The sequence below is a fragment of the Borostomias antarcticus genome (genome assembly GCF_949987555.1).
Source record: "Borostomias antarcticus genome assembly, chromosome: 24".
In the NCBI taxonomy this organism is placed as follows: domain Eukaryota; kingdom Metazoa; phylum Chordata; class Actinopteri; order Stomiiformes; family Stomiidae; genus Borostomias; species Borostomias antarcticus.
The window spans coordinates 9,031,299-9,047,827 of record NC_140257.1 but is presented as its reverse complement, the minus strand read 5'-3'; the positions used below and the strand labels follow the sequence as shown (position 1 = coordinate 9,047,827).

The following is a 16,529-nucleotide window of genomic DNA, read 5'->3' as shown; positions in this document are numbered from 1 at the left end:
CTATATTGCATATTATTTGTTCAATCTATTTTATATCTAATTAACGTAATTGTCTCGAACACTCGCGGATAATACGTATTTACGCACATCAGCCAAACCAAATACGTAATTGGGGCTATACATCATGCATTACACAAACGACCCATAGACTTAGGCTACATTACGATCTGAATAGGACTAAATCTATTTAAACTATCCATTCTGAGAAGCGCAGTCAAGTCTCACCTCGAACAGTTGAGGTATCTCTCGCCTTGCGAGATACTCCTTGGCATCGTTGGTATTCATCTTAACAGAAATTCAGAAATATCACTCCTGAATGTTGACGTTGCTCTTGATAGTGCAGCCCAGACTTCTATCTGCAGACTTCTCTCGGTGTTCTTTAATTGGTGCTGTAGGCGGAACGATTCCCGGGGTCTGATATAACCTCAGCACATTTTTACTGTGACTTTATAGGATTCCTGTAGGCAATGCCACTGTGTGCCACCCTCACATGTGGCTGTACTCTACAACATGCTGCCTTGCATCCTGTTCGACGGGAAAGCCAGACAGGGAGAGGCAACAGCTTGCGACTTCAAGTTGGCAGTTCGCATACGAGGGCAACTTGTAGACTTGTCGGGTAGATTTAGTCACAGGCTGTAGCCTACACAGGTTGCAGCTTGTTGTTATCGTTGACTTATCCAAACCTACCCGGGAGCGTGCAACGAATTGCAGTTATTTACCAAAAACAGATATGTCCGTTTTGATAAATTTTAATAAATCCTTTTTAAATCAAATATCAATATCAAACATCAATCAAATTGCAGTTGGGTTGTTTTGATTATATACTAAAGAAGACTGAACTATTCCGATATCCATATCAAAGGGATTATGGGGGATAATATTTATATTGTTTTATATTGTATCGATAGCCTACATGTTCAAATAATGACTGCATTTTAGTGCAATTTAATAAATTGCAATGTTAGAATAAAACAACAGGTTAGATCCACAATATAACAAGGCAGCAGTTATGTAGGCTAGCTCACTATTATTCATCAGTCAACTATTACACACTTATTATTTATAGGCTATGCCACACGGGCTCTCTCAGCTAACAGGTTGCCAATCCTCCTGACCCCCTTCCTGACCAATTACATGGCTCCATTATGGCCCAAATATCAAATCAACTTGCCCAATGGCAGCAAACTTTCTCCTTTTTGGCATAGTGTACAATAACCAAATAGTCTCCATCAATCCACCTGACTAACCAGTGCACAGCCACCTTCTGCATCTGTTCAAAAACAGCCTTTTGTTTAGCCTATGTAATTAGGTGAATAGAAAAGTGTTTTTCAGTATAGGATAGGTCTATATGTGATGGGGAAAGATGCTGTGCATAATCTGCATTCCATTTTAATGCCAGGAAATTTTTAGCTGAGCCTCGCAGCTCAGTGGTGGGGAGGGCGATTGACGCCTCAAATGATAAAGCCGCAGGAAGGTCGACTGCAGCTTCTGGTGGTAGCAGACCTGTGCTCCAGTCTATTGTAGTCTTATCTATTGGCGTGAGGAAGTAGACTTTTATCTTGGATATTCTACAACCCCAAGACTGAACTGCAGTGTACTGTTGAAACTGGATACAATAGCATGAATTATACAATATTTCATCATCGTATTAAAATGAGCAATGTCAGGAGGTTGTCAAAATTAAATAGTAGGTTACTAAAAATAATCTTCAAAAAAGAAAAACATTATTGCCAAAAGAAGAAAGGACATGGCACCTCCAGTGCCTCCGAATTTCTCTTTCTCGTAGAGAACATCCCATTTTTCAGTGAACAGTTTCTTTAACTCGAGTTCTATAAATAAATTGCACACCTGCAGCAGCTTGACCCTTTACAAACGGCGAGCTTTTATTTTGATACTTAGGACCATATGCGGAAGTATTTTATTCCATATGGGCGGAGCCAGCCTGTGAGAGCGCTTCCGTATCAATATGGCTAGCTGCTGCTCTCTGAAAATTGTCACCGTTTTGAGCTTGTTTTCTTTCCAGGCATTTGTGGAAAGTAACAACATTGAGGTAAAATATTATTTCATCGTTTACATACGAATCATGTTTTGTAGCGTAATGTGTTGCATTCTCTGCGTCAGATAACCATGCATGCTAGCTAGTTAGCCTCCATTGTCTGGGCCATATCAAGATTCAAGATCCGTTTATTCTCCATGAATATAGTTTACACATAGGCTACTAGGGATCTGGCTAGGGTAATGACATACTCTTATGAAGACGACATAGGACAAGCTGCAGGACAGGACAGTGCAGATACATGACAGTGCAGGTGCAATACAAAAAACAGTGCAAATAAATACAGTGCAAATACAAAATACATTATAACCAATAAAAAGAAAGGCGCAAATGCAAATTATGCAATATATACCTGTACAGAATAGTAGTGGTGAGTGAATGTGCATTGTGTGCAGAGTGTTGCGTATTGCCTGCTTTGCAACATCATTGCAAGCTGAATGAATGGAATAAACCCAGTAGGCTAGTTGTTCTGTCTTCGGACGTGAAAGAAAATGTATAAATATACTAGCCAGCTAGCTATCCTTATTAAACCTTACACTCCTCCTATTTTAATGAAGGCTAAAGCTGGTCAATTCTTCAGCAGTGGGCATACCAACAACTGGGCAGTGCTGGTGAGTATGGAGTATGTAGGCCCACCCTGCAAACAAGCACTGCTATTTTGATATTTCTCCATTAGAGGCCATTATTATTTCTTCTTCTTCTTCTTCTTCTTCTTCTTCTTCTTCTTCTTCTTCTTCTTCACATAATGATATGGCTGTCTTAATCTTTCCAATACACAATACAAATTGTTCAAGTGCTACTTACTGCATGATTCAAACACAAGATTCTGTCCCTTGTTTCTTAGGTGTGCACATCCAGATTCTGGTTTAACTACCGCCATGTTGCCAACACACTCTCTGTGTACAGGAGCGTCAAGAGACTCGGTATCCCAGATAGGTAAGGCCTCAATCCCCTTCTGTTCTGGTCCATCTCAGTAAGGGTGTGTGTTTTGCTCAGTATGTGCTGTGTGTTTTGCTGTACAGTGTGAAACATGATTCAACTACAACATTACTGATGTACGAAATGCAGGAAACGACAACATTGATTACAAAACAAGCACAATATATCCCTCTCTGTCCCTGTCTCCTGTTCCTACCTCTCTCTCTCTCTCTCCCTCTCTCTCTCTCTCTCTCTCTCGTCAGTCACATTGTGCTGATGTTGGCAGATGACATGGCCTGTAACCATAGAAACCCTAAACCAGCCACTGTGTTCAGCCACAAGAACATGGAGCTGAATGTGTACGGCGACGACGTGGAGGTGGATTACCGTGGTTACGAGGTGAGCCTGCGTTGCCATGCTGTCCCTGGGGGGGGGGTTGACTCTGCTCCTAAGGGTCGGGCAGTGTTTACCATGCGCGCGTAAAAGGGGAAATTACTTTGATACCAAAGACGCCTCTAGATAAGGAGCACCTAGTTATCATCACCAAAACAAAAGCTCACAGGCTTATCAGAGTTTGTCCAAGGATATTTACCTCGGCCGACAGGTTACTGAACTGGGAGCACATCCACCATTATCATGCCATATGATGTGATCGTCAATTCATTAAAATACACAAAGAACAAAAACTAAACCTTGAATTAAAATACACAAAGAACAAAAACTAAACCTTGAATTAATTGATTTCAACATTCAGAACACATCCATTACCAGTATCAGTGAGAAGGTGGACATTTCAGAGTGTCTCCTCTTACAGTAATATTGCAGTAACTTAAAGCAGTATTGTTAATTGGCATTAATGTTACAGTGCCTGCTCTGAAGCAGTGCTGCTTTTGTTGTTGCTCTGAATCGTCAATCACAATTGAATTGGTCCAGGATTTTGTTCTGAGTACCTTCCTCTTTATCGTGGCTGGGCTTCAGGTCACTGTGGAGAACTTCCTGCGCGTTCTGACGGGCAGACTGCCACCCAGCACCCCGCGGTCCAAACGGCTGCTCTCTGACGACCACAGCAACATCCTCATCTACCTGACCGGTATTGTCCTCTCGTCTACAGACTCTTTTGTTGACTCATTTCATTTGAAATACCAAACGCATTCCTAGATTCTCCCGCTGTCTGTCGGCAGTAAATGTGTGTTTGTTGATGTCCGGGTGATGAGAGGTCATATGTGCGATGTTTGTGTACTTCCAGGTCACGGGGGAAATGGCTTCTTGAAGTTCCAGGACTCGGAGGAGATCAGTAACGTGGAGCTGGCCGACGCCTTCGAGCAAATGTGGCAGAAAAGAAGGTGACGTGAAGGGAGGTGGATGTGCTCTTGAAGGGAGGTGGATGTGCTCTTGAAGGGAGGTGGATGTGCTCTTGAAGGGAGGTGGATGTGCTCTTGAAGGGAGGTGGATGTGCTCTTGAAGGGAGGTGGAGGTGCTCTTGAAGAGGTGGAGGTGCTCTTGAAGAGGTGGAGGTGCTCTTGAAGAGGTGGAGGTGCTCTTGAAGAGGTGGAGGTGCTCTTGAAGAGGTGGAGGTGCTCTTGAAGAGGTGGAGGTGCTCTTGAAGAGGTGGATGTGCTCTTGAAAAGGTGGATGTTCTCTTGAAGGGATGTGGATGAGCTCTTGAAGAGGTGGATGTTCTCTTGAAGAGGTGGATGTGCTCTTGAAGAGGTGGATGTTCTCTTGAAGGGAGGTGGATGTTCTCTTGAAGGGAGGTGGATGTGCTCTTGAAGAGGTGGATGTTCTCTTGAAGGGAGGTGGATGTTCTCTTGAAGAGGTGGATGTGCTCTTGAAGGGAGGTGGATGTTCTCTTGAAGAGGTGGATGTTCTCTTGAAGAGGTGGATGTTCTCTTGAAGAGGTGGATGTTCTCTTGAAGGGAGGTGGGTGTTATCTTGAAGGGAGGTGGAGGTTCTCTTGAAGGGAGGTGGGTGTTATCTTGAAGGGAGGTGGGTGTTCTCTTGAAGAGAGGTGGACCTCCCGGGTGTCAGGCTGCTGGTGGTGTAAAGGTGTATTCTGGGAGCCCACCTGCTACCAACCGTTATCAGCGCCATGAGGGGATGTATGTGTTCACAGGCCCAACTGCCTGGAGAGATAAGCTGCTATTATTAAACGTGAAAACAACATACAGTATTGCTTCACTTATTCTGATGCATATTTCTCAGAGTAAACATACCAGTTTAATGGCCTCAGATCACTCTGAATAGTGGAATAGTCAGGTCAACCTGGGTTTTTCTCACAAGCATTTATTAACATAAGTGTGTTTAGCTGTTAAATCTTTTATAGCAGCAATATCGTTCACCAGACTGAACTATAAACTGAGCCCAACGCCAGCCGTCACTGTGATGCCTGGGGAAATGACGACAAGGACACCACCCCTTGTGTGTGTGTGTGTGTGTCTGAGAGAGAGAGAGAGGCTTTTCCTATAATGAAGAGCTTAATAGCTTCTGATATCTAAATGAGTGCTTTCTAATGGGCTAATGGTGTGTAGTGTGTTTAATTACTGAAGGGCGGGGAGGGGCGCTCTTCTGGATCCCGGTAGAGCCCGCCAGTCTGGCTGGAGAGTCAGGCCCGCCCCTGATTGGATAAAAGGCTCCGTGACGTCACCCCGCCCGTGCGGTAATCGCAGGTCCGTCAGATCACAGACACCGCGGAGGCGTTGTCATCTCCTGACCGATCGGTCCTTCATTAAAGGATATGTTGTCACGACGCCTTCCTCTTGTCTGGGGAGAGACGGGTGTAAGCGCTCATTAAAGCCTGGTTAGGCGGATGTGTGTGTGTGTGTGTGTGTGTGTGTGTGTGTGTGTGTGTGTGTGTGTGTGTGTGTGTGTGTGTGTGTGTGGTGGGGGGGAGGAGGAGGGGGAGGGGGGTGGGGGGCGGCGGATTAGAGAGGACCAGAGCAGAAGGCTTCGCTCGGTTGCCACGGCAACTACCATTCCACCTAGAGGGTTGCGAGCTAAATTCCTTGGATGTGTGTGCGTGCGTATGTGTGTGTGTGCGTGTGTGTGTGTGTGTGTGTGTGTGTGGGGGGGGTTGTCTTGTCTTGTCATTGTATAGTACCCATGTCTCTGTGTGTAGAAATGCATGCGTCTACGTGTGTGTGTGTTTGATGGTTTGATGGTTTGATGTTTGCCTCCAGGTACAATGAGCTGCTGTTCATCATCGACACCTGCCAGGGCGCCTCCATGTACGAGAGGTTCTACTCCCCCAACCTCATGGCCCTCGCCAGTAGCCAAGTGGGGGAGGACTCCCTGTCTGTGAGTAAAAACACTCTTCTCATGTCGTACACACACACACACACACACACACACACACACACACACACCATCAATGCTGTCCATCGTGTCCGATGATGACGCTTGCTTCAGGGTGGGGGTGGGGGGTCAGCGACGTTGGATGCTGGTGCCACTTCTCGTGGGCGTTGAGGCCGATCCTTGAGCCGCACACTCGTCCGCAGGTGGAACAGGGGAACCCGGATGCCAAAGGAATACCGGCCGCCCGCTGGTGTCGTTGTGTGCGCCTCTCAGCCATTCTCTGTACGTTTTTGTGGTGGATTTGTGAGACTGCTCTGGCACAGGTCAACTGCCAGGCTGATCTGTCCTGTGCGAGAGTTTCAAGCCGCGTGGAATTGGTGTTTGAGTGCTTTAAAAGGACTTTGGTGTAGTCCTTGTAGCGTCTCTTTTGTCCGCCAGCTGCGCGCTTAGCTCCTTGTAGTTGGCCATAGAGGACTTGGCGGGGCAGGCGATGGTCTGGCATACGGATGGTGTGCCCTATCCAGCGTAGGTGTCTCTTGGCCACAGCTGCTTCCATACAGATGGAGTTGGTGCTCTGGAGTATTTCTTTGTGTGGAACTCGATCCTCCCAGGAGAGGCCAAGGATCTTCTGGAGGCAGCGGATATGGAACGACTGCAGGTTTGAGATGTGCCGGCTGTATGGAGTCCATGTTTCTGCCCCGTAGAGCAGGGTGGAGACACATATTGCGTTATAAACGGCAACCTTGGTGTTGACCTTCAGGTTTTGGTTTTCGAAAACCCTGCTGCGAAGGCGTCCAAAGATTGATGAGGCTTTATTGATGTGGATGTGTATTTCAAGGGAGCAGCATGAGGACAGAGTGGAGCCGAGGTAAGTAAAGTGATCCACGGTTTTAATTGGAACACCATTTATGTGGAAGCTGGGGGGTGGTGAGGTTTGGCTAATGAGTTGGGAAATTACTTCGGTTTTCTGGATGTTAACTTGTAGGCCGGAGGACTGGTAGAGACTGGAAATGATGTTGAGGGCGTGCTGCATGGACTCCGGGCTGTGTGCTACAATGGCGCAGTCGTCAGCATATTGAAGCTCACAGATGCGACAGGACTTTGTCTTCGTGTAGGCCTGGAGCCGCTGGATGTTAAAGAGGCTCCCATCAAGACGGTATTCTAAATGAACACCCTCCTTGTGACCCAGGGCGCGATGGAAAAGGCAGGTGATGGCAGAGAGGACAAGATTGAATAGCACTGGAGCCAGGACACAGCCCTGTTTCACCCCAACGTTCACCTCGAAGAACTCTGATTGGAGTTCTCCAGTGAGGACCCTGACTTGCATCCCACCATGCAGCAATGGCTTGGCGGGTTTCATGGAACTATGGTTGGGTGTCAAGGTATGCAACTGGTGGCAGGTCTGGAAGGTTATCCAGGATGTGAGGATCAACAGGGTTGGTGAGGTTGAGAAGACTCAAACTCAAACTCAAAATGGTTTGCCCATCGGGCAAGAATCTCATGACGGTCCTTAAAAAGAGTGGAGCCGTCAGCTGATCGGACCGGAGCAATCGCCCGCTTCCTGGGGCCGTACAGGGCTTTGATGGCATCGTAAAAGCCCTGCGTGTTGTTACAGTCTGCTAGGTTTTGGATCTCTTGTGCCCTCTGCACCCACCAGGTGTCCTCCATCGACCGGAGGGCTCGCTGGGTTGCAGATCTTGCTGCAGTAAAGGTGGCTTTCAGGGTAAGAGATCCAGGGCAGGACAGGAGAGCTTTATGGGCCTCATGCTTGGCTTTGAGAAGTGACCGTATCTCAATAGAGTTACTGTCAAACCTGTCCTGGTGACGTTTCCTCGACTGGCCAAGCGCCTCCGAGGCTGCGCTGTGGATAGCCTGGTGCAGAGCTGGCCAGTCGGCTGATTCCTCCGGGATCTTCGCAAGGTTTTCAGCAAGGAGCTGAACACACACACACACACCCACTGTATGAATGCCAGGTTCTCACACGAATGACTCATATCCTTCACACTCGCTTCCACTCTTGATTCCACCCACCACCACCACCACCACCACCACCACCACCACCACCCCACCACACCACCACACCACCACCACCACACCACCACCACACTACCACACCACCACCACCACCACCACCACCACACCACCACCACACCACCACCACCACACCACCACCACACTACCACACTACCATACCACCACCACCACCACCACACCACCACCACCACACCACCACACTACCACACCACCACCACACTACCACACCACCACCACCACCACCACCACACCCCCACACTACCACCACACCACCACCACCCACCACCAACACACCACCACACCACTACCACACCACCACCACCACCACACCACCACCACCACACCACCACCACACCACCACCACCACACCACTACCACCACACCACTACCACACCACCACACCACCACCACCAACACACCACCACACCACCACCACCACCACCACACCACCACACCACCACCACACCACCACACCACCACCACCACCACCACCACCACACCACCACCACACCACCACCACCACCACACCACCACCACCACACCACCACCACCAACACACCACCACCACCACCACACCACCACCACCAACACACCACCACACCACCACACCACCACCACCACACCACCACCACCACACCACCACCACCACCACCACCACCACACCACCACACCACCACACCACCACCACCACCACACCACCACCACCACCACACCACCACCACACCACCACCACACCACCACCACACCACCACACCACCACACCACCACCACACCACCACCACCACACCACCACCACACCACCCCACCACCACACCACCACCACCACCACACCACCACCACCACACCACCACCACACCACCACACCACCACCACACCACCACCACCATCACCTCCACACAACCACCACACCAACACAACACCAACACCACCACACCACCACCACACCACCACCACCACCACCACCACACCACCACCACCACCACACCACCACCACCACCACACCACCACCACACTACCACCACCACCACCACCACACCACCACACCACCACCACACCACCACCACCACACCACCACACCACCACACCACCACCACCACCACCACCACCACACCACCACCACCACCACACCACCACCACCACACCACCACCACCACCACCACCACCACCACACCACCACCACCACCACCACACCACCACCACCACCACCACCACACCACCACACCACCACCACACCACCACCACCACCACACCACCACCACACTACCACCATCACCACACCACCACCACCACCACCACCACACCACCAACACCACACCACCACACCACCACACCATCACCTCCACACAACCACCACACCACCACCACCACCACCACCACCAACACAACACCAACACCACCACACCACCACCACCACCACCACCACCACACCACCACCACACCACCACCACACCACCACCACACCACCACCACCACCACCACCACACCACCACCACACCACCACCACCACACCACCACACCACCACCACACCACCACCACACCACCACCACACCACCACCACCACCACCACCACACCACCACCACCACACCACCACCACCACCACACCACAACCACACTACCACACCACCACCACCACCACACCACCACCACCACCACCACACCACCACCACACCACCACCACCACCACCCCCACTACCACCATCACCATCACCACCACCCCCACCACCACACCACCACCACCACCACCACCACCACACCACCACCACCACACCACCACCACCACACCACCACCCCCACTACCACCATCACCCCCACCACCACACCACCACCACCACCAACACACCACCACCACCACCACACCACCACCATACCACCACCACCACCACCACACCACCACCACCACCACACCACCACACCACCACCATCACCACCACCATCACCACACCACCACCACCACACCACCATCACACCACCACACCACCACCACCACCACACCACCACCACACCACCACACCACCATCACCACCACCACCACACCACCACCACCACCACACCACCACCACCACACCACCACCACACCACCACCACACCACCACCACACCACCACCACCACACTACCACACCACCACCACCACCACCACCACACCACCACCACCACCACACCACCACACCACCACCACACCACCACCACACCACAACACCACCACCACCACACCACCACTACCAGAGAGCATGAAGTGACGTGTGAATTGCCGTTATCTGCCCCCTCCAGCACCAGCCTGACCTGGCCATAGGGGTGCACCTGATGGACCGCTACACCTTCTACCTGCTGGAGTTCCTGGAGGACATCCACCCTGCCAGCACCACCAACATGAACGACCTGGTGAGACCCCCCACTGTGCATCCGTGTGTGTGTGTGGGGGGGGGGGGGGACAGAACACCATAAAACTCAGAATAGATGGGAACACAGAATACCATAAAACTACCAATTTTGTAGCCAATTCACCGGACCTAGATTCCAATCATCCCCAGCCTAGCTAATAAGAAGCTGTCTCACAGCCCCGCTGGTCAGCGACCCGAAAGAGGGAGACGGCTTCCCGCCTCTCTCAGTGCCCATTGCCGTAACTCCGACACTTGCAGGGGTCTCTGTGGCGCGACGAGTCCCCAAGCCCAATTCAATGAGCCACCCTCGGGGAGCGACTGCTCTGGGGCCCCCGGCAGAACCCTGGTTATGGGGTGTTTTCCACTCACACTGAGAGGGAGCCTTCTTCTCCCGTTTCTCTCTCTCTCTCTCTCTCTCTCTCTCTCTCTCTCTCTTCCTCCCCTCTCCATCTTTCTCTCAATCTCATTCTCTCTCTCCCTCCCCTCCCTCTCTCTTTCTCTCAATCTCTTCTTCTCTCTCTCCCTCCCCTCTATCTCTCTCTCTCTTTCTCCATCTCTCTACCCCCACTCACTTCCTCTTTTCTGTGCCGTTACTTTTCGGTCCTTCTCTCTCTGTGCTGTGCTCTGACCGGTGTGGGTGTGGGCTGAGCTCATTTCCCTGGCTGGGAACATCACTTGAAACAGACTGACTAATCCAGATCTGAGGTCCGGGGTCTTTGAGGAGACCCGGGAGGGGGGCGGCGCTTTCGCCGCACTGACCTTCATCTCCCGACCTCCCGGAGCGAGGGTACGGAACCCTGCCGACGCCCGCCGAGGGCCACCATCCCCACGGGGGTTTGCATCAGACGCTTCAGTCCCTGTGTGTGTGTTGTGTGTGTTGTGTGTGTGTGTGTGTGTGTGTGTGTGTGTTGCATCAGACGCATCAGTCCCTGTGTGTGTGTGTGTGTGTGAAGCCCAGCCAAGGACACTGATCAATATTTAGCTCCCAACCTCCCACTAATGCATTTTTTCTTCTTCAAATTTTCTGTTTTTTGAAGTCTTTGCTATTACTGTAGGTCTTTCTGTAGCATTACAGATCAATACTATTGATTTTGCTCTTGGTTCAAAAAAGGGCTGTCCCTCGTAAAGTGGCACTTTGAGAACTGAAAATGTCTATCTCTCCAAATCATCTCTGACACCTTGTCTCCAGGTGGAGTTTTACAGATTAAAGATAGGATTTGTGTCGTTTGAGGAAAGTTTTCATGGCTGCATTTGGCACACTCAAGTTATAAATCGCAGATCACGATTGCATCTGGCAATAGCCTCCCCATTGCCAGGCTGACTGTGGACGACCGCGGGGCCTTTAAACGTCTCATCTTGCTGCAATTACACAGTTGTCGTCTCCGTTGGTAACCCCTCACCCTGGTGATGCCTCACCCCGAGGCCCTCGCCGTGTCTCTCGGAATAGACGGTATCGGTTCGCTGCTCGCAGATTATTCAGATGTAGCCGACAACCCGTCATTATCTTTTGATTGCCGTTTAATCAGTGTTTATGATTCCATCAACCCCAAAGCCCTTGACACTTTAGCCCAAACGACGTCCCGAGTCCTATTGTCTTTGATTTCTGTTCAGCCTGTCAGGATAAGATAAGCCTTTATTGGTCACACTTTACGATAAGGGTCACAAAAAACATTAGTTAACTGTTAACTAATGCTTATTTAGCGTTAGGTTAGGTAACTAATGTTAATTAATATCTTAGCTAAGGGTAGGGTTAGGTGAGTTAACCTTAGTTAACATAAATAACATTAGTAAATGGTTAATAGAGACATTAGTTAACTGTTACTTAATGCTTAATAATGCATTAACTAATGCTTATTAATGTACCCTTATTGTAAAGTGTTACCCACTTATTAGTCCCACTTGGAAACGGGAGCAAAAATTCCCTCTGCGTGTGTTTAATCACAGTTCAAGGTGTGTCCCAAGAGTCAGTGCGTGTCCACTCCGGGCCACCGTACGGACCTGTTCCTGCGTGACCCTGGGACTGTCCTCATCACCGACTTCTTCGGCAGCGTTCGCAAAGTGGAGATCACCATGGAGACCGTCAACCTGACCTCTGTCGTCCTGCGGGTGGAAGAGGAGAGGTGAGCCCGCATTCTTATTAAAGCCAACACTGGATGCGTTTTAAAAACACTTAACGCTCTGCTCATTCTGAGCGCTGATCAACCGTCATATGTCAAAAACATTCAGTGAAAATGGCTATGCAAAAAGCAGTGTGTTATTCAATGTTTTGGTGGAAGAGACAGTGGCATCCCTTCATCTATGCGACTCGTTTCCTCTTCGGTCACTAAAACAGATGCCTTTAGTGTGCCATCAGCACTGGAGAGGTGTACGAGCATCCTTTTGGGATCCATCTTCTTTTGTGTTTGCTCAGACTGATCGTAGCTTAGAAGTGCTCACTTGCGCTCTGAGCACATCAATCTGAGCGTAACTGAGCAACCCGTTAAGTGCGTTCTACACTCTGAGCGAAGCCGAGCCGCTCAGTTACTTCACTGTCAAGACTGTCATTTACTGTACACCTAGAATTCTGATCATCATATACTCCATATCAAATCAAACAGTATTTATATAGTGCATTTCATACACAACAGCAACACAATGTGCCATGCATACAGTAAAAGGAAGAATTAATTAAACCACGTCCAATTAATAAAGCAAATTAATGAGCCCTTTCCAAACATCAAAGGAAGTCTAGATGTGTGTTCGCATATTGATTGTGTTCTTTCCAGCATAGCGGGGTGCCTTGCTAATTGTATCCTGGCTGTTCATTGTCCTATATTTTCTGGGCCTTTGTGTTTTTACATAACAGGAAAGCTCTCATTAGACATATTGATTCCTCAGGTTAAATAAAGCTCTTAGTAGAGGTGCATGTCGGTTACTATGGTTACCCTGTGGGAGAAAACAGCCAGTTATGTGATTGGCTCCTTTTGTGACACGACCTACAGCTATCATTTGACTTATTTCTGCTCTTAATTTACCAATCAAATAGGGCACATAGGCGACATAGGCGTGCTTAAAGACTATATGTTATTTGCAGAGTCCTGTTAAAGCCTCAGCCTGTCCTTTTTGACTTAAGCCTATAATTTTGTGAATTGATCCGATTCCAGTCAGTGGTGTTGAAAGGACGTTCTCAATCCAGCAGCCGATGTGGCGCTACCTTCTGGGGAATGGACTAATCCTACCCTGTTTCCTTAGCAAGAGCGTTATTACTTCATCCTCCCTCCTGTATTTCCCAGGGAATGATGACAGAGATTGACCACTAGATGGCGCTAGATTGCTTTCTCTTTGCCAACCTTCCATAGGATTCTCTGTGCTGTTGACTCACTGGCACATCTCATTATGCAGGCTGGCCCCTACCCCTACATTTTCCTGATATTCCCAGTGTTTACATACTGTACTCATGTAATTCCCATTGTTTACATACTCAAGTTATTCCCAAACACACTAATCCCTAAATAAAGACCATCATTGGGAGTTACAAGAAAGCAATAGCAAATACATTACATAAACAATGAATCACAAGTTGATTAAATAGGCCTATATTCGTTGTTGAATCGCTTTGTAATCCAAACAGATATGCATGCGACAGCAAATCCAAACTCTTTCTGGGATTTTGCAGCCTGCTCTTATTAAGCAAGATTAAAATGCAACACTTGCGATATCTCAGTCAAATAACCGGACATTGTTGGCTGATAATTACTAATTACAAAAAGTCGTCGCTGGCTGCTTATGCCTCGGGGTAGAGCAATACACACTCTCACCAACACCGCAGCTCCACTCTGTTATTGATTAGCGTTAACACAGCAAGTCACCCAAGCCTCCTCTGAACACAATCCCACGCCTGTGAACTAATTGAGTGAGTCTGTCCCTAATTCACATTGTTAGTGGAAGCCGTTAACCTAATTCTGATGTAAGGATCTGGTAATGGAACCGTTTCGGTTGACGTTGGACGGTGTTCAGAGCGTGGGTGAGGCGGAAGCTAGCGTCCCCGTTCCTGACGGAGGACAGCTGCGATGGTGTCTACAGGATCTCACAGTGCACATCCAGACTTCAGGCTGTTCTTCTGCTTGTGAAGCACATTTACATCTTAGTCACTTAGCAGACTCTTTCACCCAAAGCGACTTACAACAGGGAGCGGCTGTGGCTCAAGAGAATGACTGTGATATTGTTGAATGTCACATAGGCTTTATTATTGAATGTACCAACCATGGAATGTCATCTTTATCTCATATGGGATGTTTGTCTATGGGAGACAGTTTCTTACAGACAACATCATAATTAGAAACAGCTAACAGGATCAGGTTAAACCAAGACATTTCTCTGAGAATAGCCATTTTCATCAATCCCCCCTAGATTATACGTGAACACGCAAAAATATAATGATCAAGAGAAATGTTGACTTCCAAAACCTAAAACTGAACAGCCATTATGCAGAAAGAAAAAGAAGCAAACATGGAAACATGCCTAAGCTAAAACAGGTTGCTGTCTAAACCATAACATAATCATACCTTCCTCTAGCATGATTACAATTCTAAAGCAAAGCAAAAACCTGATCTATCAGATCACTGCATGTATTGCTGTGTGAATTTCTGCTGTGAAAGGAAAATTACTCCAAATTCGAGCGTCCCCGACCCAGAGATAAAAAACCTTTTTACCAAAATACACTTCACAATACCCCTGTCTCCGTTTTAATGAGTATATCTCAAGTGCAACCTGGAGTTTTATTCACAGTATGACAATGACCCACACACTTCACAATCACTGGCATCGACTTCCTGTCCCTGACCAGCAAGCTGTGAATGGAGGATGAAAAGGTTATTGTGTGGTGTGAAAGTTCAAGTGTCCCGTCTTGGCTGTCGACGTCTCCACCCGAGGAAGTGTAGTCTTCCCTGCTGAACTCCAGCACACGTGGCCATCGTGTCCCAAGTCAACCCGGAGGTCCTTCTCTCCAACTCCACCTGTTAGCACAGAAAAACACAAGAAAACTGCGACAGCATTATGCATTCCACTCTCTGATTGTGAGAGCATGTCTCCTCTCTCTCTCAATCTCAGACCAGGTTATTATTATCTTTTTATAGACGAGCCACCGTCGACTCCAGACTTGACCTTTTGGAAGGTTCGTTCTAAACTGCCTACGGTCCTAACATCCGTTCTCTCTTTCCCTTCAGCAGCGCTACAGTCATCCGAGCAGTGGGAGCAAATTGGAACATTACCGTGCAATTCTCCATATTTGCTTTCTTCACCCCCGAGTAGCCCCCACACCTAAGCTGTGTGGATCTTTAGCTCAGGGGCTCTGCTCGAACAACAGCTGCCACGACTGTCCCTGATTTTGGGGTGCCAAGCCTGATGCTATCTTACCACGATGTTGTTAGTCTGGAGTGCTTGGCTCTACAAGTTTATCCAATCTATGAGGGTACATTTACTTTGAGACATACTCGTCTTAATCTTTGTCAGGTGTCGCGACGCTTGACTCCAATTGCGTTTCCCTGCTACCTTAACTGCTGTGTGGGTGATGAGCCAGATCTGATAAGGCTCCTCCCACTTCTCATCTAATGTCTCTCTTTGAAACTTCTTTATCATCACGTACTGGCCTGGGATTAGAGCCTGTGCCCCCTCGGGGATCTTGCTCCACGCTGCCAGCACCTGTTTGTGAGCCCTGGCCACAGCCATGCTCAATTCCTCACAGTAACCACTCAACGCCTCACTAGTGAGATGAACATCTGCTTGCCAAAGATCACCTCGAAAGGGCTAAGGCCCCTCTCCCGATTGCGTGTTGCTCGAATGGAGCAAAGCACGAGATTCAAAGCGTCGGG

General features: G+C 48.8%; 2 protein-coding genes across 2 annotated transcripts in view; one reads left to right on the top strand and one right to left on the bottom strand.

The window, feature by feature from the left end:
- The window catches only part of ak5 (adenylate kinase 5), a gene marked incomplete at both ends in the record, with an annotated part of 62,226 nt that extends 61,941 nt beyond the window's left edge, over nt 1–285 (bottom strand). The window contains one exon of the mRNA XM_084458210.1: nt 226–285. Within this exon, the coding sequence (XP_084314336.1) occupies nt 226–285 (60 nt within the window). The remainder of the gene's footprint in view (nt 1–225) is intronic.
- Nucleotides 286–1,936: 1,651 nt separating this feature from the next.
- The window catches only part of pigk (phosphatidylinositol glycan anchor biosynthesis, class K), a 29,346-nt gene continuing 14,753 nt past the window's right edge, over nt 1,937–16,529 (top strand). Inside the window, exons 1-9 of the mRNA XM_084457952.1 lie at nt 1,937–2,050; nt 2,614–2,667; nt 2,901–2,992; nt 3,238–3,373; nt 3,953–4,064; nt 4,221–4,317; nt 6,151–6,268; nt 10,571–10,681; nt 12,625–12,800. Of these exons, the coding sequence (XP_084314078.1) occupies nt 1,967–2,050; nt 2,614–2,667; nt 2,901–2,992; nt 3,238–3,373; nt 3,953–4,064; nt 4,221–4,317; nt 6,151–6,268; nt 10,571–10,681; nt 12,625–12,800 (980 nt within the window). The 5' untranslated portion in view covers nt 1,937–1,966. The remainder of the gene's footprint in view (nt 2,051–2,613; nt 2,668–2,900; nt 2,993–3,237; nt 3,374–3,952; nt 4,065–4,220; nt 4,318–6,150; nt 6,269–10,570; nt 10,682–12,624; nt 12,801–16,529) is intronic.